Consider the following 21,723-nt stretch of genomic DNA (forward strand, 5'->3'; position numbering starts at 1 on the left):
TTTTGCCAATATTATAAGAGTGTGTATGTTTTATTTCTTTGGATTAAAGAAACAATGATCTTTATGGATAAGTAAGGAATGCTTCGCGGAACAGAAATGGGAATGAATGCGAGATGGAGTGTTTAAAAAAAAGAGAGGAAAAAATAGAGGGTAAGTATTAAAAATTCGTGTCAACGTTATTTACTGGTGATGATGGTTGTGGGAGTCGCGCCTAAGGGTGGAAAGATCGTGCTTGCCATCGCAACAAGAGCGGATATTGACCAGGTCTTCTGAATCGTCTGAGTCTTCACCAGCCAATGAATGTTGTGAGCGATGACCATCGTCCATACTTGATTCTTCCATCATACTTGCCCCACTGTCTTCTTGACTGCCTGGACGGACGAGTAAATAGGAGAGTGACTATAAAAAAATAAGCCAGTAAATTAATATACAAACCTATAATAAACAATGCTTCAACTAACCATTAACCACAAATCATGAAGATCAATTGTAGGTGCCGTTAATTTGAGATCACGCTTAGTAGTTTTGATCAATAAACTCATAGGAGAGCAATTCGCTTGATCACGGCTTGGTACAGAAGTTACAGCCTCGATAAAAGCTAAATATAATAAGTAGATTTATATAGGTATATGTATATGTATTTATATGTATGTTAGTCTGGAAGTATTATTAGTATATTGATATTTACCGCTCTTAGCCTTGGCTTCATTGTTATCAACACCAGGCTCAGTGGCACTCCAATAAAGAGTACGAGTATATGGGTGAACCCAGAAAAATCGCTTGTGCTTATTCTCTGATATACCACCGCCTACATGACGGCGAGTGTGCTTCCACATCCATTCACCGATCATGGTGCGAGTAATAGCTGAAATAACATCAATATCAGTACCAGGATCGTTAGAATTTGTAGCATCAGACATGGGTTTATGAACCATGCGCTCAACTACATCATCAGAAGACATTGTGGAGAGAGAAGCAGTTGAGCGAGTTTTTTGTATCTGTTTTGACGGGCGAGAATGATCTCCAATAGATGTAGAGGATGCCAAATAATGGTTAGGCTGGTACTTTCGATGCTCCATAATTCTAACGCTGCCATAGGAAGAAGATCCAGATTTTGACTCGATAGAATCAGGGTGTCTCTTGGAAATACTATCTTTGCGAGACGATTCAGAACGCAGAGAGATCATAGAAGTAGAAGACTTAAGAGTACGACCATGTTGGTGAGCAGGCATAGATGTACTAGGCTGTGGACGTACCAGGCCAGATAAGCGTGCCAGACGCGAAGTAGACATGGATCTTTCGACAGTAGGTTGATCTATTGGTGTCTGACGAGATGGCTGAAGAGGTGACAATCTACCTGCATATGCGTTTATCTCATCAGCATGTTGACGGGCAACCTCGGCGCGCTCATGAGCAAGAGCTTCTACCACACGACGGTTGGCTAACAAATCGGCTTCGGCTCGTGAAATCATCTCTATACCTTCCTCAGAATTAGATCGCTCGCTAGATACCAATTCTGTTGATCTAATAATTTCTGTAGTGACTTCTGATGAATCCGAGCCAGTTGGTGCTGTTGTTGTTCTTGTTGGTGGTGATACTCTTGTGGCTGTTCCTGACGACGAGGATCTTTGTCTAGTATTGATAGGAAACCCGCCGATGCTTGGGAGATCAAATGTACCAAAGTCCATACTATGATTATCATCGTGAGTATTGTCTGTGTGTGTGTGTGTGATAATATCGACAGTCCCGGGAGGACCGGATAAAATATCGGGTTCATCAAGAGGACTATTTGATTCAAACGCAGGCGTAGGAGCAGGGGTATCAATGGGTGTTGCAACGGGCGAGACGACTACATCAGGTACAAAGTTTTGCTTTTTAAAGGGAGAAACACGATGGCGGACAACGGATGGAGATACTGTGCTTAAAGAAGACTGGCGTGTCAATGGGGAAGTAGACGTCAAGTATGATACTGTTCTGTGAGGCATTGATACTTCTTCCTCTTCCTCTTCTTCCTCTTTGTACTCTTCTTTCTCTTTCTCTATATTATCTTCTTCTGCCTCCTCTTCTGCGTTCTCTTTTATATTATCACCAACAGCTGTTGCCTGACGAAGGCTATAGATCATAATATCCTGCTGCTCGGGTGTCCAAGATACAATCAAATTAGACAAAGCTGTGACTTCCTTGGGGGGAAGAGTAGGCAATGTGGTCACCAACGTATTAAACAAATTCTGGACTAACTGCTGCTTCTCGGAAGTATCGACCTTTTCCACAAATTCAAAATCAGATGGGCTTTCCTCTCGTTGAATAACAGGCTTATCAAATGACACAACATATGAGCGATGACCTTGTTTCAATGCTGCTTTCTCTGAAGGAGACAATAGGGCGGTAGGCGAAGACGGGTAATCGGCCGAACGATGGGGATGTCTGAAGGGCAAAATAGGGTTCTCTAATTCTGTATCAAGCTCTAAATCAGCATCTTTCTCCATTTCTAGCTCTGCTTCATTTTCAACATCAGCTTCAGCTGTCTCTATTTCGGAAAGATCAAATTCAGCCATCTCGGTATCAATTTGGAGATTTTCAGGAGATTCGACTGCAACAAGAGAAGCAATTGGATCAGCGGTTGATTTGACGATAACCACTGGTAAACCATCAGAATTGACAGATTCAACAATAACAGGAGAGTCAATATCAACATCATCAATAAGAACAGGGGATTCGGCAGAAGAATCCTTCACATTCACAATGGGTGCAGCGGTTACAACGGCGGCGGGAATGGGCAAGACTACTTCTTTTGCTTCAATAACAGGGCTTAAAATAACTGACGGCTCTTTCTCATCCTTGTAATTCTTATTGTCTTTTTGCTCTTCAGGCACGATTTCGGTGATGTTTGTGAGTGATTTATGTACAGCAGCATCTTCCGCACGAACATGAATTTCATCATTATCTTCGGAGTTGTTTTCGACAGCATGTGCTGATACTACATGTACATCACGCTTTGTTTCTACTATAATTTCTTTATCAGATTCATCGTCGGCTAGTATTGACTGTGCAGATGTTTCATCTACTGCAGCAGTCTCGTGTGACAGGTCGCCGACAGCTTCAACAGAGAAATTATTCAGTGTGTTTTTAGTGGATGATGCTATGGCAGAAACAGGCTCAGCAAAGTAAGGTGACGCCGAGTATTCTTCAAGATGTACTGTATTCTTTGGTTCGACAATAATGTTGTGCCTGACAATGTCCGACTCGGGTTCAATAGAGTATGATAAAATAGGTTGTTCAACAAATGAAAGATGGTCTTGGTGAGGATGAGCGATTACTTCTTCAACAATAGGCTCAGCATAATGAGAAGCAATGCTGTGTTCACTCAACGATGGAATTACTGGAGTTGGTACATTTATAAATGATGCTTGCGCTGGTACTAATGTTGTTTGCTGAATATGTACAAGGGGTGTTTCAGTCATAATATTTTCGGTAGTTCCCAAATCCTTATCGACTTTTTCAGATTTTGACGGTGAGCCCAGAGCTGTTATCTCAACAGATGTCTTAGCCTTTTCCATTGACATGTTTGATACTTCCTTTGGTTCAGTTGATGAGGTTACTATCTGCGCCACTGGCTCAATTGATTCGGGGACCAAGCATTTTTCAGACAAATAAGCTACTGTGGTCTGCATAGAAGTGGATGTACCGAATTTTTCTGCAATATATACTGGTACTATGCCGGTTGACTGAACTGTTTCAGTGGGTTCCAACTTATTGGCCGAAATTCCGGTCTCGACAGGCGGTTGGCTATGAGCAGACATCAATTCATCTTCTAAAGTCTCTCTTTCGACAGGTGCCTGGCTATGAGCAGACATCAATTCATCTGCCAGAGATCCTCTTTCAACAGGTACCTGGCTGTTGGCGGACATCAACTCATCTGCTAGTGACGCTTTTTCAATTGGTGCCTGGTTGTGGGCAGACATCAATTCGTCTGCCAGGGACCCTCTTTCAACTAGTGTCTTGTTGTGAGTAGAGATCAATTCGTCGGCTAGTGAAGTTTTTTCAGCTGGTTCCTGGCTGTGGCTAGACATAAAATCATCGACTGGTGACGTTCTTCCGATAGGTGCCTGGCTATGGGTAGACATCAACTCATCTGCTAATGATGTCCTTCCAATATATGCCTGGCTGTGAGCAGACATCAGCTCGTCTGCCAAAGATTCTCTTACAAGCGGTTTCATTGCAAATGCTGAAAGTTCATCTGCCAGTGATGGCGGTGTAGATTCAGAAAATTCTCTTGTACGCTGGTCTTCATTATCAGAAGAAATATCTTGTTCTTTTTGATGTTGTTCATTATTATATTGATGAGATTGATGTTGTGTGTAGTGGTTGTGTTGCTGTGCTTTATGTTGTTCTACTTGATTATTATATGTGTCTAGGTTAGCCGTGGGCAGGACAGACTGGCTAGGGGGATTGGATTCTAAAACTTGGTTGGCATGTATGTTGTTATTTTCAATTTCCTGCAATAATGCTGAGTGCAGCACAGGAATACTTGGCTGTTGAGTTGATGAATAAACGTCGATCGTTTCTTTGGCAGCTGAATCGGCAGAAATAGGTGCTTTTGATTGGGGTAAAGGGGCTGCAAATGCACGATCCGTGTTGACGGCAGCATCCCTCGTTTCTACCAATGGCTTCTTATTCTCCAATTCGAAAGACAAGGGCTGCATAGATCCTACCAGCCCTTCAAATTCCCCAAAGCGGTTTTCTTCTTCCTCCTCATCCTCCTCCTCATCCTCCTCCTCATCCTCCTCTTCTTCTGTTAGGGATCCTGCAGTGGCTGCGGGTGCTGATGTTAGTGGTGATGCTTCATCTTCACTGCGATTGGCGCTGCTAGATGAGATGGTTCCCTTTGGCTGACGGGCACCCCGTCGACGTACTGCTACCTTTCTGGGCTGACGAGTTGTTGTGGTCGTTGTAGCAGCAATATCATTCATATCTTTGTGCATCTGCTCGATATTCTCTTGGCTGTCAGCGAGCATCTTTTTAAGTTCAAACTTCTCGAGCTTCTCCTTGTGTAGGGTACTACGGAGGTTAGAAATGATGCGATGGGCATGGGATAGTGATTGTTTCATCGTCTCCGATTCAAGAGCCTGGTGGTGTGTAGGAGGACTAGGTGATCCAATTGACTTTAATTCATTCTGTTGTGGATCTACTGGGGTGATCGGAAATGGTTCCACAAATGGCTCTTCTTGAATAGGTGTGCGACTACTAGCTGAAATCTTTATTGCGAGTTTAGCTTCACAAATCTTTAGTTCAGTCTTGACTGCTTCGAGCTGCTTTTTTAGAGCAACCTGTTCTCTCTGATTTGCACTCGCATTACGACGAAATGAGAGAATATCTTGTTCATGACGAGATCGGAGTGTATCGATGGATGTGCGTGCTTTTTCTTCCTGCGCCTTGAGGTGTTCTACTTGTTCTGCAGAGGCAGTGCATTGTTTGACCAGACGGGAATATTCTGCATTGACCCGGGTACTGGTCTGGTTGGCTTCCCTGAGGTGGGCCTGCAGTTCCTGGTTGGCCATCTCCAGATTCCAATTTGATTCTTTTAATCGCTCTTAATAATAAAGTGGGGTGAGGCGATTGTTCAAATAAAATGTCATGGTATGATATTAGAGTGCACGCAATCTATTACCTTTGGCGTTATCATGCTGTTTGAGTCTTTTTGTGATTAGCTCGTGGTCTCGTTCTGTCTCACTCTTTGCGATTTCGAGCTGTTTAATTGTTTCATCTCGTTCCTGAAGTGCAGACTGCAGTTTGCGGACCTCATTAAGCAGACCCTGACCAATCTCAGTGGCAAACTCAATATCTGCATGTTTTCTCCCTTGCGCAATTGTCTTGCTTCGTTGTTTACTAGGACTGGTGTGTGCTGGTGCAGAAGGCAAAAGTCGGGTAACGTCTGTGTCAAAGGGTGATGGCTACACAAAGGAAGAATGTGTCAGTTTGAGTTACATACCACATTTTTATTCATACAACGTATTTTCTATTAACCCCTTTTCACTCACTCGCAATCCTCCTTTCATGTTGTAAGACTCGTTGACTGTTGCCTCGAGTCGTTTGAGGGTGGCGGGAGGGAGTTCTGTGTGATCTGATAACTTATCAAGTTCAAGGATGCTTTGTCGAATTTCGGATGATTGTTTGAGCAATGCACTTTTGCTGATCCCCTGCAGATTATTAGTAGCCAAGGTGCGGTCGTGTTCGTCTGCCTGTGTAATAAGTTCAGCTTTGACTTGTTGTACAGTCATGCCGAGGAAGGAGATCCTTTGGTTGTCTATCTTCTCGGTGCCTCTCCTGAAAGCAGGCGTGTGAGCCTGGCCTGGGGTGACATTCATGATGAGATCCGATGGAGGATTGGGGAAAGGAGCGTAAGAAGACAAAGACAAGGAAGAGTAATGGGCATAAGGGATTTGATTTGTGAGTGTAACAGTGACAACGTGAAGCCAGCCCAACGTCACACTCAGCACTTGCGCGCAGACTTAAAATAGCAAGCTGCCTGGTGATCGCCTCCCATCTGGCAACCTCCTCTCCATGTCTACTTGTCTTTGTGGAGACAAAGAGTCGTGTTTGACTGATGATTTTTATTATATATATTTTATCTACGCAAGTCTAAATCACATTGTCGATAGGACGTACTGATACGCCACACGACAGAACATGGTCCTTTACAGCCTGGATAGGCACTTCTTTGCGGTGGAAGATACCTGCAGCCAGGGCAGCCTCTACATTGGTCTTGGCAAACACCTCCTCAAAATGTTCTACACAACCTGCTCCACTCGATGCAATAACAGGAATGCTAACTGCTGCCTTGACATCTCTAATCAAATCCAACTCGAAGCCTGAGTTTGTTCCATCTCTATCCATGCAGTTCAATAAAACTTCGCCTGCGCCAAGGGCCTCACAAGCAACTACTAGTTGACGAACATCCAGATCACGGCCTTCACGTCCGCCCATGACCGTGCACTGATACCAACAGTACTCTTCACCCTGAGGTCCACGCTGATTGGTCTTAACCACGTGATGGGTTGTCTGGCTGGGGTCCTGAACATATACTCGGCGCGGGTCTACAGAGATAACCACTGCCTGTGCGCCATATGCCTGTGCAATGGTCTCAATTGCACTCGATCCGTCCTTGCCTTGCTTCCAGTACTTTTCTGCGGCATAGACTGCATCGCTTCCAATGGATACCTTGTCTGCTCCGGATCGGAAATATTCACCCGCAACCTCGAATGCGGGGTGAACTGTGCCATCCGGATCGGTCACATCCCGAATACCACCACCGATCGTCAGAGGCACAAACACAGTTTCTGATGTACGTTTCAAAACCTCCAACATAGGCAGATCACCCAAGGGACAGTTACGGAAACTGGTGATGTTCAGGAAAGTGATTTCATCGGCACCCTCCTCAAAGTATCGCTTGGCCAATTCAACGGGTTTACCAAGGTTGCGGACCTCGTTGTCGCCTTCTTTCTCACGAACATCATACTGATCGCCCTTGGTTACAACCAGATCACCAGTATCGTTAGCACGGACATCCAGGCACGCAATAATTCGCTTGGTGAATCGGTCTTTGGTGAGACCAAAAGGATTCTTTGTGAGGATCTTGCTATCGTCTACGATACCGGTGCCCTTCAAAAATGACTGGAGGACGCGAAGACCAGCATAACCACTCTTCTCTGGGTGGAATTGTGTGGCTAACACGTTTCCTTTTTGGATTGCGCTCACAAACATCTCGTCTCCGTACTTTGTTGTAGTCAATGCCCAGTCCTTGAGCTTCTCATTGTAAGGTACTGCAAATGAATGAACGAAATAGTATACGGACTCATCCTTAATACTGTAGTCTACCGATTGGCCGTCGATCTGTGTCTGTTCCTTGACCAATTGTGCGCCATTCCAGCCCATGTGGGGTACAGCTTTGGTCTTCTTGTCGAACAAAGTAACCTTTCCTGGAACAACACCCAGTCCAGGTTCATCGCTTTCGTCGGACCCTTCAAATAGTGTCTGCATACCAACACAAATTCCCATAAATGGTCTACCAGAGGCAATATAAGCCTTGAGTGGTTCGGTGTAGCCTTTTTGCTTCAATGCTGTCATTGCATGACCGAATGCACCGACACCAGGGAAAATAAGTTTCTGAGGTACAGCTTGATGAGCTATATATTATGTGTTGTCTGGTTATAGTGATATATTACCTCTGCCTTGAGAATGTCAGAGGGCTGGTTAACAAACTTGATATCGTAACCAAGGCGATTGACGGCATTAACCAAACTGCGGACATTGCCGGCTCCATAATCGAGCATGTAAAGACCAGACATTATAAGTGATGACTGGGTGTATAAAATTCAAAGAGTAAAGAGTAAAACAAAGTCCTGAAATGAGCTTGCAAAATGATAGCTTGTGAACAGGTTATAGGATAAATCCACGTGGCTTGGATGAGTCACGCACATTTAACCACAGACTTTTTTTGGGTGCAATTTGTAGGTGAAAGTTCTCAGTCAAGCTTGGTAGAAACGGATCGGGCTTGCTTATCTTATTGATGGCTCATAATGACTCTTTAGTTTTGTCCCGAAGTAATACGATAGATGGCGATAAAAATGTAAAAAAGTTTTGTTGAGTCGAATTGAATAAAACCGAGGTGATAAATATACGCGTCCTCTATTCTTCTAGATAGAAATTTTGGTCTTGTATTGAAAGCTAAATGTTTATTTATTGAAATCATTGAAGACACACACACACACATATATATATATATACAAAACATACAGGCACACTAAATCCTTCCAAAAAGAAATAACGAGTAAAACGTACCCAACTTTCTCTTAAGCTTAATAATACTAATTGCTTTGCTTTTTGCTTGTTTTTGCTTAACAGGTTAAGAAAAAGAACATATTTGAATCAATATGTAATTGTATGTGTGTGTGTGTGAAAATATGATTTTTTCGTGAAAATATGGATAAAAAGAAAAGAGAAATATAAGAAAAAATAGAAAATTAGATATTCTACTTCTTGGAGTTAGCTTTCTTCAAAGTAGCAGATTTCTTCTTCTGTGCTGCTGAGACTGCCTTAGGCTTGGCAGCGGTCTAAAAAGAAGATTTGAACAAATTAAAATAAGTTTATGTTCATCAGACACACACATATATATATATATACATTACCTTTTTAACTGCAACGCTTGGTTGCTTAGACTCAGAGGCAGTCTTTTGCTTGCTTACAGTGGAAGAGATAGCCTTCTTGATAGGGGAGGTGGTTTCCTTCTTCTTCTTGAGAATATCTCTCTTCTTAGGAGCCTCCTTCTTGGTAGCTGCCTTCTTGGTGGTTTCCTTCTTGGCGGCATCCTTCTTAGGTGAGTCTTTCTTGGGTGTATCCTTCTTGGTGGCATCCTTCTTGGTTACTTCCTTCTTGGCAGCGTCCTTCTTGGCGGCATCCTTCTTGGCAGCATCCTTCTTGGCAGCATCCTTCTTGGCAGCATCCTTCTTCTTTGCATCAGCTGCAGTTGACTCGCCCTTTTCGGGTTTTACCAATTTTACTGAACCAGCAGGACCTAGATTATTATCGTTTTGTAAAACAGAAAAAAAAAATAGGCACGTAAATCAGACCATGAACTATTTTTTTGTGGTGGGAAGAAATATTTGTTACACACCCTTGGGAAGAGCAAACAGCTTCTTCTCGGCACTAGGATACACGTTAATATTGGACTTCTTTCCTATCAGCTTTCTAAAAGTATTAGGACTTACCCTCGCTTAATAGCAGCACTGATTTGAGAATCAAAGTGGGAAGAGGGACTAATTAAATAATTCGAGGTAATATATTTCTTGATAGCCTGGCGACTGGAGCCAGTACGCTCCTTAAGATTGATGATGGCAGCTAAGAAAATAAATAAAAAGAAAAGGTTATTAAATATACTGTGTTTAAGCCATACAGGTGAATCCTGAAAAAAAAAAGTGCCAGGATGGCAATCGTACCTTTGATCATCTCCTCATACTTTTTTTTTATAAAAAAAAAAGCCATTATTTTGAACGGCAGAAAAATGGCGCCGATACATGATGTTAGGCATAGAGAGACTGAGTGAGATGAACCCAGACTTACCTTGGGATGTTCAGGCTTAGACTTGGTTTCGCTACCCATGATTAGCAGAGATGGTTTTTTTTTGAAAAAATAATACGAGGTTGGTGAAAGAAGGGGTGAGGAAAGGTGGCGGCGGCGGCGGATGTGGCTGCACAAGTGATGCCGTTTAAGTGACGTTGCCCTACACCAATTGAGCCCGAGAGTTGGTGCGAAAAACTAGTAACCAAAGGACCCAGATAACGCGCTGGAAGACCGTATATGCTTCTAGAATATGTCGTGAGCCCTCCAAGAGAGCAGAAGATGAGATTGAGCGGTACTATGGACCAATTTGGTTCATTTTATTTGCATTGGGCTCTTTTCGTTTTATTTTTTGAATGGATTTTTTGCTTGCGTTACCTCGGACATGACACGGTGAGCAAGACAAATATAAGGAAGTGATCGATTGATAATGAACATTTGGCTCCCTCACTTTTCTCTGTTCACTTTGACTTAAAACATATACCTAAATGTTGATATTAAATATCTACCTTTAACCTATAGAATCATTTAAATAAGTGTATTTAAAGCTTCTTTATGTATCTGTGTGTTCTCACACGCGTCTGTGTGTATTCATATGTATATATGAATGTGAAAGAGAAAAATTGTTAAAAGAGGACTGGAGATTTCTCGTGTTGTCTTGAGCCGATTAGATGGTCTGCTCTTTTGCTCTTCTCGTTTAAATACATTTTACTTTTAACTAGATCAAGATACCTCCACAATCCTACATCTACTTTGTATTTTCTTTTACCTGTATACAATTTCATTCTAGCAAGACCAACTTATTGTATATATCAAACGAATAAGTGTATATATATATATAAAAGTCCATTTCAAATCGAATATATTCTGTACGACTACTTTTTTTTTCCTTCTTATTATCTTTATTTTTGGCTCGTCACTCTCATGAAAAACCTAATCGATACAAACATACCGTATAATAGATTATAGAGGCTAGAATATATACAGCTTCCTCTTCCTTCTCTTTCTCCTTGCTGTCTACATATTCTTTGGGTTGTTTTTAAACAAATACTTATATATTTATATAATGTATTGAATTAATCGCCCATTATTCCCTTAAGCTTACAACGCAGTATACATACAGATCATCAAATGCCCTCTATCAAGAATAGGCAGCAAAAAAAAGGGTAGACATATTAGAGCAAAAAAGAGAAAGAAAAGACTTCGGGATCTTATCTTCCCACTACAATATTTTGTGCTACCTTTCCTGACTAAAGAACTTTCTTGGGTCAAGATATTGTTGAGGAAAGCAGGCACGTTTGTTAAATTCAAAATAATCGACTTGATAATAGGAGAGTAGCATTACCAGCTTTTGCTAATACACTGCAGCAGCAAAAAAAGTGTAATATATATACATACATACAAAAAAGTATGTATATAAGTATGTCTGTAAAGGGGAGAATACAAGGGGTGTATATATTATATAATATATATATATATACATATATATTCTCTCATTTAGCAGCAATACTCTATAGAATGCCTGGTGAATAGATCTCCTAGTCAGAATAAATAAGTAGCCAGGTCCAGGAGATTCACACGTCATATTTTTAATAAAATAAAACAAGATACTAGTAAAGGGAGACAAATGTTAATAAATCTCATGGCAACCAAAAACAAGAAGAACAGTAATTCAATAGCTTACATTAAGCATATCTAAGATTGATATCTAAAAAAGCATTTTTAATATAGGACAGATTCATAGTGTATATATATATATGTATGCATTTAAAGATTCTCTTTTCTGATTTACTATATCCCTTTTTATGATCACATTAAAAATAGGGCATACTTACTAGACAATATTTATTGTATCTTTAGCATATATTTTTATAGGGAGAATTATGCTTCTACACACATTCAATAGTATCTTCTAACCATTTCTTTGGGTGTCTCTTAAAGTTTATCCATTATTGCTTATATATCTATAGATAAATATATTTTGCGTGCTGATTTTTAAAGGTCATATAATAATAGGCTACTATCATAGCCCAGCTATATACACGTGTTTTTTGATAGACTTCCTAAGATATTATTTATTCCTCGTTAATGTTTTATACTTTGATTTGTATGATATTTGAAACAGATCCCCTAGTTTTAATCTACCCACCTTCGTACAGTCATACCAATATGATTTATATGTTTTATAGCAACGAAAAAGACAAGCATTTTTAGTTTTATGTATGTGTACGTGTATGTATATGTATATGTAAAGGCATATAGTATCTTCTAAGCCTTTTTTTTTTAAAGAGAAAAAGTTTTTTCTACATTTAGAGTGTGTTTCTATAGCTTTTAGACTCATTGGTTTACTAGTAGTATATTACTCTAGTTAAAGCCGTGATTATTTCTCCCTTATCTCTCTTCAATATGACCGAAAAATGATAATAATAGAAGGTTTGAAGACAAATGCACTCTTACTGCGAAAATATCTTTTAAAACACATTATTTGGGTAACAGATGATCAAATCCCAATCCTCGCATAGACTTGTAGATATACATGGTATATTCCATGACAACCTTAGCATTTATATCCTCATACTTGGTCCAACCCTATTCTTTATATCACAAACATACTTTAGATTGAGTTGCAGCACAATAGCTAATCTGTCTATCTGAGATATTTTATCGTTCGAAATGGTGTCGTGTAATTAGGTTTAGGGAAACCTGGGGGAAACTGAGAGCATATGCATCATATTTCCTCACATTACCCTGCATATTATAAATACAAAACTATTTGGCTAAAACCCTTGGCAGATATAGCAACCATTTTTTGCTGGAATAAAGGTAATAAGGTATAAAGCTAATACATACTTCATAGCCTTATAAGTATTTTAATACCGGGTAATTATTCGTTTGAGCTTATAATTTCATAATACTTTAGTAAACAGCTAGTAGCCTCATTCTAAAATAAGTTCTATCGTTATATTTTAACGTTCGATAGGTATGTTGCTTATAGTGCCACTGTTGTATTGCTACTACTGTATCAAGAACACTTGAGCGTTTTAATAATCATATCTCTTTGCTCCTCTCAACGTATTACTGATCATAAATTCATCTAATCTATCTGCATTTTATATCAATAACCCCAATATATGGTATATGGCTATATAAATATCTGCCCAGTTAAAGACGACCAATAAAATACCATTACATATTTGAAAAAAAAACGATTTTCGGAATATACTTCATTTATTTATTTACTTGGAAACTTGTTCCATTCATACAGTACTTGCTCTCTTACTGCGAAAATGTCATTATTATAGACAAATTTAGGATATAATATAATTTACTTGTACTGTGAACAATGAAGATGAGAATAGTGACAAAAATAGTTGCTGAAATAAAGTACCGGACTTTTATATACGAGATCCTCAAATACTCCAGAATCTGAACGACATGTATTTACTTGTCTAAATAAAACTTGTAATTGCTTTCATTGGTCTCAGTATTGGAAAAAGGCCAAGAAATCTGCATTTGCTAAGCATCATTGTGCATAATCGAAACAATAAAGAGGTGATGAACAAAGAGAAATGTAAGCTGTTGTACATGAACGCACATTGAATCCTTTCAATTTAATGATAGATTTGAATTTGTTTAATGAACCCAACTACAGTCCGGTATTCAAAGTTAAGCATTTATAGAGCAACTTATTTTGTTTATCTTAATATTTTTAACAGTGCATTCTTTGAAACTCACATTGTTAGTGTTTCATATCTTGGAGAATAAAAGAAAGAAACGCAACAAGTCGTTCTAATGTAGAATTATACGAAATTGTCAAGTAATTTTTTTGTCTGTTTCTATGTCTCCCGGAAATGTCCTATCGACTTACAATGAAGGACTAGAACCTTCCTCTGCATCTACATATAGTGCCCATCTATTGTAAGCAATTAGTGTATCACTTGTGTTGAATCAATTGCTATTCTGCAGTATCATGTATATTCTACCTAAAATACTAAGCAACCACATAAATAGAGTGGTATTGCATATATTTGTTCATTGTGGCTGATGATATGCCAGAAATAAAAATAAAAGAGGGCCCTAAACAATACCAAGGCATGGCAATGTAAATAAAATGCTTGGTTGTTTCCACGCTACAATGTGATGTGATGTGTAACCAAATCCTGGGTCTAGATTAAAACCTAATGATCCAAAACGTAATTAAGAAAAGTAAGAGAAAAATAGGTTGTAGATGTAACATAGACCATTGACAAAGACTATGACGGTGACAATAACAGACAAATGGCAACAGGTGTTATTTTTTCCTTCTTCTTTACCCTTGCTATTCATCATCCTACTATATATATATATATAATTTCATTTTATATATACAGATACACAATCAGCTTATGATTTGTTTTAGATTAAAAAAAAGCTTTCTTTGACTTTACTACGAAACACTTGAGAAATATAAACCAAGATTTGCTTGGGTGCTCAGTAGGTATAATTAACCAGGTTTTTTGATACATTGACAATGTTAAAATACCGCCAAGTCTCAAATCTAATACACAAAATCCGTACCAATAAAAGAAGACAATGTGTATAGGTAGAATAGTGTTTTGAGTATCAAGGTTTAATATATTAGCCATTTAAGATTGTTTGAGCAGAATACCAATAGTATCAACATAGACAAAAATAACAGGAAATACATTATTGAAATAAGTATAATACTTCCCTTAATTCTGTAACTGAGGTGTATAAAATAAAACTTCCCTAAGTTTAGTATTATTATACCATTTAAGGATATCTGATATTAGAAAGTGCAGCACAAAATACTCAATTAATTATATCGGGATTTAAATAATGCTTGAACCTGAGTATACTGCTGGGATCTACTTCATATTTTTATATGTATATTTTATAAGATGAATCCAACAAGGGTCTCTTTAATACGCAATGTGCAACCATTGTACAATATTTGCTCATTGTTACGCCTACCATTTATAGAAGTATGAATAAATGGGTACCTGAAGTAAAAAAGAAGTTGCTTTAAATAACTGGCTAGAATATTTTGCTCAGGTCATGATAAACCACATGCTACTGAACCTTGACTTCAATTGTTCTCTGTCAGTACGTTAGCTTATGAGGAGATATAATACACAATATATACATAATAGCTCTCGTGACCTTATCTAGTCATAGGTAATGCTTCAAAGTAAAAAAAAAGGGCAGAGAAAAAAGAAGGTAAAAGAGGTAACGATATCAAGGAATTAGAAACCAAAAGTATTCGAGTCAAATTTCATTGTTGTATATCATATTTACTATTTTCAGGACAAATTGCTAGAACCGAGAACAGAACTTTACTGTTGTGGTTGTATTTTTAATGATATTCCCAAAGTTAAAAAAAAGTATACACGCGATAGTTTTGCTTTGAAGAGGTTCGTCCACCTTGTGGGCATGAAATGATATCATTCTGACAAGGAGACAATGCAAAATGAGCAACAAGGTTTAAAGAAATCAATCTGGATAATTCGAAAAAGTAAAATAAAGTCGTACCAAGCAAAACCCCAAAAATAATATTACAGTTATGTAGCGATTGCAAGACACAAGTCGCTCATTGAAGCACACTGCACAATAAATAAAGACATACATATATATATATATAGTTACAAATGCTTTCTGCTCACTTGTACAAAACTTAAGAATTAAAATTTTATATATATATACAAAGCTTTTTTTTCATTTTTTATTTTATTTTAATATTTCAAAATTTCAAAATTTCAATATACTTTCTACCCCTACTCCACATAATACCTCTCACTATCTTGTCTTTTCTCTTATTTAAATACAACTATGGCTGAAATATGTAAAAATAAATCCAAGGCTCCTACATTTATGGGTCTTGTGTCTTCATTTTCAATAATCCAAGAAACACCCCAGCATACAAAACGTTTACCAAGAAGACGCCCTGTAGAAATGTCGCACAAATCACATCCCACTTCCCTAAAAAAGGCTCCGGTCAACCCCTTAACGGAACTCACCTTCAAGATGGCAACAATTGGAGACCAAACTATTGTTGAAGACGACTTAGACATTTGCCCAGCGCGTACTCGCAAATCATGGCCTTCTCAGATTATGCCATGGTGGACGCCTTGCTACCCAACAGAGAAACCTCCATTTTCATATGCCACTCTCATTGGCCTTGCAATTCTTTCTAGTCCAGAAGGGCGTCTTACATTGAGCGCCATTTATCTCTGGATCTCCATAAATTACCCCTATTACTCACTTGGTGAAGGAGGGTGGCAGGTAAAAATAATAACAATTGCTTTATTGGAATGGATCCCGAACAATAGCTAAATAATATTTTTTTCTTCATTACATAGAACTCTATTCGCCACAATTTGTCTTTAAACAAAAAGTGGTTTACCAAACTTAACAGACGACCAACCCAAGCCAACCCAGGAAAAGGGTGTTACTGGACACTAGTAAATGGCACAGAAGAAATGTTCATCTATAGTCTGACCCAATCAAGCAGCCACACACACCAATATCATGATATTAATCTGACAACTGAACTCTCCCTGACACACCGTCGCAATTCCTACGGCTCAAGGTCATCTCCTGCCGAAATCTGCCAGGAGCTACCGACCGATCTATCAGATTGCGGTATTAACTCAAGTAACAGCAGCACAACTATTCCTATATATTCCCCATCAGCAATATCTGTAGATTTTGCAACAAAAGACATCCCTTCTTCGAGTACCTTGTCTTTCTACAATACATTTAGAATGGTAGACATGACTTCAGCCACACGCCCAAAACCATTGGAACGTTCGTCAAGAAGATCCAAGCAACAGCGCAAGAGACGAAGATCCGTAGGCAGATCAGAATCTTCAGAGTCGGAGTATGATAGTGGTGTTGATGTATGCAGCGAGTACATCTCAAGTCCATCTAAACCAAAAAGCAAGAAAATCAAAACAGAACCTGCAACCACAGAAACTAGCTCAGATTCTCAAGTGTTCTCATGGCAAGACATTCTAGAGAGCGATATCCCACTTTGGCAGCCAGATCCTTTCTCTGAGGCTCTTTTATTGCCACTGGATTTATATGATGCATCACTCTGGGATTTCTGCTTAGACAGTCCGGCCGTTTCTGACCAATTTTTAGGTCAGCCATCCCAGTGGAGCAATTCTCTTTCTATGGAATCTACGCCTAGCCCTGCTGATATCATGGAGAACGATGCGAAGATCAGAGAATGCCTCTTGGAACTACAAACTCACATAGAGAGCGTAACTTTTACTGAGCCGCAATCAGGGCCGCTTGTTATCAACTTGGAGGAAGACGTTACAAAAACATATCTTCATTTTTCAGACGATTGCTCCCAAACTTCTAATGATAATTTACTATATAAGCATAACGACAAACCAAGCGATTCATTATTAAATACATTTCTTTAAAAAAAAATGACAAAAAATAAAATCTATACCCCATGCCCCATGCCGATTCTTACACTTTTTTCTTGTGACTGTGTGTCTGTCTGGCAACCTTAGCATCAAACTATTTTTTTTTGTTTTTCATTGTCCCTTTATACTTACATTATGACCCCCTCTCCAATGACTCCACCTCCGGGTTGCCCTATGCATGAGCCCAAGAAGGAGACTCCTCCTCCTGGATGTCCTATGCACAAGTCGGACACACCAGTCACTGATAAGCTCAATGAGCTCAACATGATGCCTAATCTCACCCAGGACCAATATGCCGACCAGAGCATGGAATTGCCCACTGAGCGTACAATTTCCTCTATTCCGAAAGCAAAGGATGCCGACTCAAAGTGGGAATATCCTAGTCCCCAACAATTTTACAATGCTCTTAGACGTAAAGGCTGGGAAACACCTGAGGAACATGTTGAGACTATGGTAGATATCCACAATTTCTTGAACGAAGAAGCATGGAACGAAGTTTTGAAGTGGGAGTCTAAGTTTGGATGGTAGAGTATTATATTGTATTGGGTCAATGAAGAAAAATACTTCTTAACTGTGTTTATTTTTTTATAGTGAGTGCAAAGAAGATCCCTATTTGTCTCGCTTCCAGGGCAGACCCCAGGAATTATCACCTAAGGCTAGATGGCATTCTTTCTTTGGGTAAGTTTTACAGCCATTTTTTTTAAAAAAAAGATATATATATCTTATAGGATTCTTTCAATGTAGTGGTCCCAAGCCCTTTGATCGTCACGACTGGTTTGTGAACAGATGTGGCGAAGAGAGACGTTATGTAATTGATTACTACGAAGCTCCCGAAGAAGTACCAGGCGTCCCTGTTTTCCATTTAGATATTCGCCCAGCTATTGATAGCCCTGAGGCTGCTTTCTTCCGTATTAAAGAAGCTGCAAAAGAGAAATGGGCCCAGTGGTTCTCTAGCCCCGCATCAAACCAAACCGCCTAATCCCTCAATATCTCACTTTCACTTTCACTCGCTCTCGCTTTCTGTTTTTACCAATATCTCTGCTAATCTCTTTCCTTTTTTTCCCCTTTTTATTATTTATCCTCGAAACATCATATCATACAATACATTTAGAAGAAATGTACCAAAAGTTATATAAAATTAGCTGTTTATCTCTTTATGCATATTACATATATATATATAAAAACGAATATTTTGATCTATAGCCTTATTGAAAGCATCGATGGAATTTTTTTTGACTTGAGTATGAAGTTGAAACCAAAATCTTTTCGATAGATCAAAAAAAAGACGTTCTTTTCTTTCTCTCGGTGCAAACGCTTGTCAACTTGTACCCACCAGTTTGTTTAAGCGGGTTACACACAGTCACAAATTCATACCAAAAATCTTTGTTTGCTTGAATCCAGGTTCTTACTGACAAGCTAATTACTGCAGTTAACGATGAGTTTAAGCATTTCAGCTCCAATTTCAACCGCTCAGGCTGGCCTCACCACCAAATCCAAGCACAGTCGAATGGATCTTGATGGTGAGGATAACCATCTGGTTAATCCTGGTGAAACAGTCACCACTGATCAGCAGTTTATGAGGTATAGATAATGTGACAAGAATAGGATCAACACGAGACTTACTCGGATAAATTCAATAGAGGTCATGGTACATATACCAGTGGCGATGGTACTGTTATTTCATCGGTATCCGGTGCTGTAGAGCGTGTCAACAAGTTGCTTTCGGTCCGAGCTTTGAAAGCACGCTATACACCTGAGATTGGTGACATTGTAGTGGGCCGGATCACAGAGGTAATCTTAGACATGGACTAGATATATACATACAAGAGATTCTTAACCTTGTTTTTTACAGGTTGCTACAAAACGCTGGAAAGTTGATGTAAACGCACGTCAGGATGCTATACTCATGCTGAGTTCTGTTAGTTTACCAGGTGGTGTACAGGTACATACCAACTTTTTTTTTAAAAAAAAAACACAAACTGTCAATTGATCCTAGTATTTCTTTATGTTTTTTTTAGAGACGTAAGAACGAGTCAGATGAACTTCAGATGAGACAATTCTTTGCAGAGGGAGATGTTTTGGTGGTAAGATTGGGAGAGACATGAGGATAAATCGAACAAAGCGATTTATGGAACTGTTTGCTAGGCTGAGGTGCAAAGTTTCTATGCAGATGGTGCAATGGGTCTTCATACAAGAGGATTCAAGTTCTGTAAGCTGCGAAATGGATCTTTTGTATGCGTGCCTCCTGTTTTGGTACAGCGTTGCAAGTCCCAATTCCACACATTGCCTTGTGGTGTTGATCTTGTTTTAGGTTTAAATGGCTCTATCTGGATTAACAAGAAGCTTGAGGGCTTTGTTGGTACAGATGAGACAGATACTACCGTTGTCTACTCTAGTAAAAATGACGTATGTATTTCTACGATATTTATAATTCATACGCAACGACAATATATTGAAGGACATTTTTCTTTTCTTCTATAGCCCATCACAAGTGAAGAACGTGAAAACATTGCCCGTGTTGCAAACTGTATTAATGCTCTCGCAAAACAGTATATGTACATTAATGACACCGCCATTATATATACATATGAAGGTAATAAATATATGAAAAAATAGCGTAATAATCTATATTCACATATTCCTTATTTTATGCAATAGCTTCATTGTCATACACTGTTAAGGAGCTTCTCCAGTTAGATGTAATTGAGGCTATTACAGCGGAAGCTAGTGAAAGAACACACATGGGATAAAATGCTATCCAAATTTTCCTCTGTTTTCTTTGTAAATAAATGCTACTAGGCAATGGTAATAATAAGAGATCAAGTCTTTTCGAAATATAAACTAAGATGTTGCGGGTTGCCATGTATCAGGGGGTATTGGTCCAGAAGTTGAATCCACAAGAGTCCATTCTTGGTCTTCATCCAGAGTACTTGTGGTTAGTTCTTCTTGGGATTGGGAAGATGAAGCTTGAGCAGAAGATAAAGTACGCTCTTTGGCAAGATCCATATCTCTATAGATACATTGAATAGCTGTTTCTACGCCGTTTTCCTAAGAACATGTACATTGTTTAGTTTGGATACATACTTAAAATATTAAACTCACTCTCCGAATCTTCTCCCCAACAAGTTTTGCATTCTTGAGCATTCTGTCATCTGTAGATACTACGCGAAGAGCGGCAGATAAACTCTCGACTGTCAATTGTTTAATGCAGAGACCTATTCCCATCTCTTCGACACGTTCGCCCCAGAAAAATTGGTCAGCAAAGAAAGGCTTAACTATTGTTGGTACACCAGCTCGCAAACCAGCCGCTGTTGTTCCCGCTCCTCCGTGATGAACAACAGCCCTGATTTGAGGAAAAAGCCAATCGTGTGGAACGGATTTGAGACTCATTATGGTATCTGGATATTTATGCAAAAGAGAATCTCCGGTATCTTGGGCATTGAGATTGAGCGAAGTGTCAGTGGTTGTTCGCCCTTCTGATTTATCTTGAAGACGAGCAGACCATCCTTGGGATACAATAGCCCTCACATTTGACAATAGTGTAGCCTCAACAATTACTCGTGTGATTTCTTGAGGATTGGCCACAATAATAGAACCAAACCCAATATAAACTATGGGTCTCTTATCAGGTGCATCCAAAAACGCCTGTAATTTATCACTTGGTTTCCAACCAGCCTATTTTTTTTAATATATATATATTAAATAACTTTAATTCACTTGTCACTAGATCCGCAAAATATAATAAATGTTACTTGCCTGTGCGTTGTCAAGGAACCAATAGCCAGTACAATGGATCCAATCCATCCAGTCTAGTGGACTTGGTACGATACTTTGACTGAAACAATAAAGATACGGAATCTTCCAAACCTCAAGTTTCTCATAGCTCGTTGCAGGCAGAGATAGTACCTGCTGTCTGAAATCATTTGTTCTCTTTGCAATGGCTCTCCATACGGCATGATCAAATAGCACATATGTCATATCATTATACAACCTTCCTTTTGGGCTATTTGGAGTTGCGAATGGATGAGGAAAGGATCTAGTACGAGTCATTGGCATAGGAAATGCTCGGAAGTAAGGGACACCTGAAAGACTGTAATAAGCAACCCAAATGTTTCATAACCAACTTTACTTACGGAGCTTCTCAGCCATATGTACACCCACCATTGCACTT

General features: G+C 39.2%; 7 protein-coding genes across 7 annotated transcripts; 3 read left to right on the forward strand and 4 right to left on the reverse strand.

Annotated features, from left to right (window-relative positions):
* Nucleotides 1-180: 180 nt before the first annotated feature.
* On the reverse strand, nucleotides 181-6,365 carry PHYBLDRAFT_150717 (hypothetical protein; the record flags this gene model as incomplete). The annotated part of the gene is made up of 5 exons (XM_018432538.1): nucleotides 181-399; nucleotides 462-598; nucleotides 689-5,590; nucleotides 5,669-5,951; nucleotides 6,039-6,365. The coding sequence occupies 5 exons, from the start codon at nucleotides 6,363-6,365 to the stop codon at nucleotides 181-183; spliced, it is 5,868 nt and encodes a 1,955-aa protein (XP_018286082.1).
* A 214-nt stretch (nucleotides 6,366-6,579) lies between these two features.
* PHYBLDRAFT_33080 (hypothetical protein) lies at nucleotides 6,580-8,372 on the reverse strand. The gene is made up of 2 exons (XM_018440005.1): nucleotides 8,223-8,372; nucleotides 6,580-8,163 (listed from the first exon to the last, which is right to left on the reverse strand). Exons 1-2 carry the CDS (start codon nucleotides 8,343-8,345, stop codon nucleotides 6,640-6,642), a joined length of 1,647 nt encoding a protein of 548 aa, XP_018286083.1. The 5' UTR covers nucleotides 8,346-8,372; the 3' UTR covers nucleotides 6,580-6,639.
* Nucleotides 8,373-10,574: 2,202 nt separating this feature from the next.
* Nucleotides 10,575-12,321, reverse strand: PHYBLDRAFT_173540 (hypothetical protein; the record flags this gene model as incomplete). The annotated part of the gene is made up of 7 exons (XM_018437053.1): nucleotides 10,575-10,597; nucleotides 10,826-10,882; nucleotides 11,066-11,130; nucleotides 11,355-11,467; nucleotides 11,798-11,821; nucleotides 11,949-11,967; nucleotides 12,263-12,321. 7 exons carry the CDS (start codon nucleotides 12,319-12,321, stop codon nucleotides 10,575-10,577), a joined length of 360 nt encoding a protein of 119 aa, XP_018286084.1.
* A 1,241-nt stretch (nucleotides 12,322-13,562) lies between these two features.
* On the reverse strand, nucleotides 13,563-14,738 carry PHYBLDRAFT_173541 (hypothetical protein; the record flags this gene model as incomplete). Its single annotated transcript, XM_018437054.1, has 5 exons — nucleotides 13,563-13,629; nucleotides 13,982-14,009; nucleotides 14,202-14,291; nucleotides 14,427-14,446; nucleotides 14,536-14,738. The coding sequence occupies 5 exons, from the start codon at nucleotides 14,736-14,738 to the stop codon at nucleotides 13,563-13,565; spliced, it is 408 nt and encodes a 135-aa protein (XP_018286085.1).
* A 1,486-nt stretch (nucleotides 14,739-16,224) lies between these two features.
* Nucleotides 16,225-16,574, forward strand: PHYBLDRAFT_117836 (fork head transcription factor; the record flags this gene model as incomplete). Its single annotated transcript, XM_018428596.1, has 2 exons — nucleotides 16,225-16,395; nucleotides 16,473-16,574. Coding segments are annotated over 2 exons (273 nt in total), but the record flags the coding sequence as incomplete, so codon positions are not given.
* Nucleotides 16,575-17,702: 1,128 nt separating this feature from the next.
* PHYBLDRAFT_117861 (hypothetical protein) lies at nucleotides 17,703-18,531 on the forward strand (the record flags this gene model as incomplete). The annotated part of the gene is made up of 3 exons (XM_018428600.1): nucleotides 17,703-18,076; nucleotides 18,144-18,230; nucleotides 18,264-18,531. The coding sequence occupies 3 exons, from the start codon at nucleotides 17,703-17,705 to the stop codon at nucleotides 18,529-18,531; spliced, it is 729 nt and encodes a 242-aa protein (XP_018286087.1).
* Nucleotides 18,532-19,059: 528 nt separating this feature from the next.
* On the forward strand, nucleotides 19,060-20,168 carry PHYBLDRAFT_117782 (hypothetical protein; the record flags this gene model as incomplete). Its single annotated transcript, XM_018428593.1, has 6 exons — nucleotides 19,060-19,133; nucleotides 19,193-19,343; nucleotides 19,405-19,494; nucleotides 19,571-19,636; nucleotides 19,698-19,958; nucleotides 20,034-20,168. 6 exons carry the CDS (start codon nucleotides 19,060-19,062, stop codon nucleotides 20,166-20,168), a joined length of 777 nt encoding a protein of 258 aa, XP_018286088.1.
* Between the last annotated feature and the right edge of the window lie 1,555 nt (nucleotides 20,169-21,723).

The sequence above is a fragment of the Phycomyces blakesleeanus genome, assembly GCF_001638985.1.
Source record: "Phycomyces blakesleeanus NRRL 1555(-) unplaced genomic scaffold PHYBLscaffold_26, whole genome shotgun sequence".
NCBI classification, from domain to species: Eukaryota; Fungi; Mucoromycota; class Mucoromycetes; order Mucorales; family Phycomycetaceae; genus Phycomyces; species Phycomyces blakesleeanus.

Excerpts from the sequence above, each read along its gene's own strand:
- PHYBLDRAFT_33080 (XM_018440005.1), bottom strand. The coding sequence starts at position 8,345 with ATGTCTGGTCTTTACATGCTCGATTATGGAGCCGGCAATGTCCGCAGT. Across the intron at positions 8,164-8,222 it reads CTGACATTCTCAAGGCAGAG|AAACTTATTTTCCCTGGTGT; the intron begins GTAATATATCAC and ends GCTGTACCTCAG.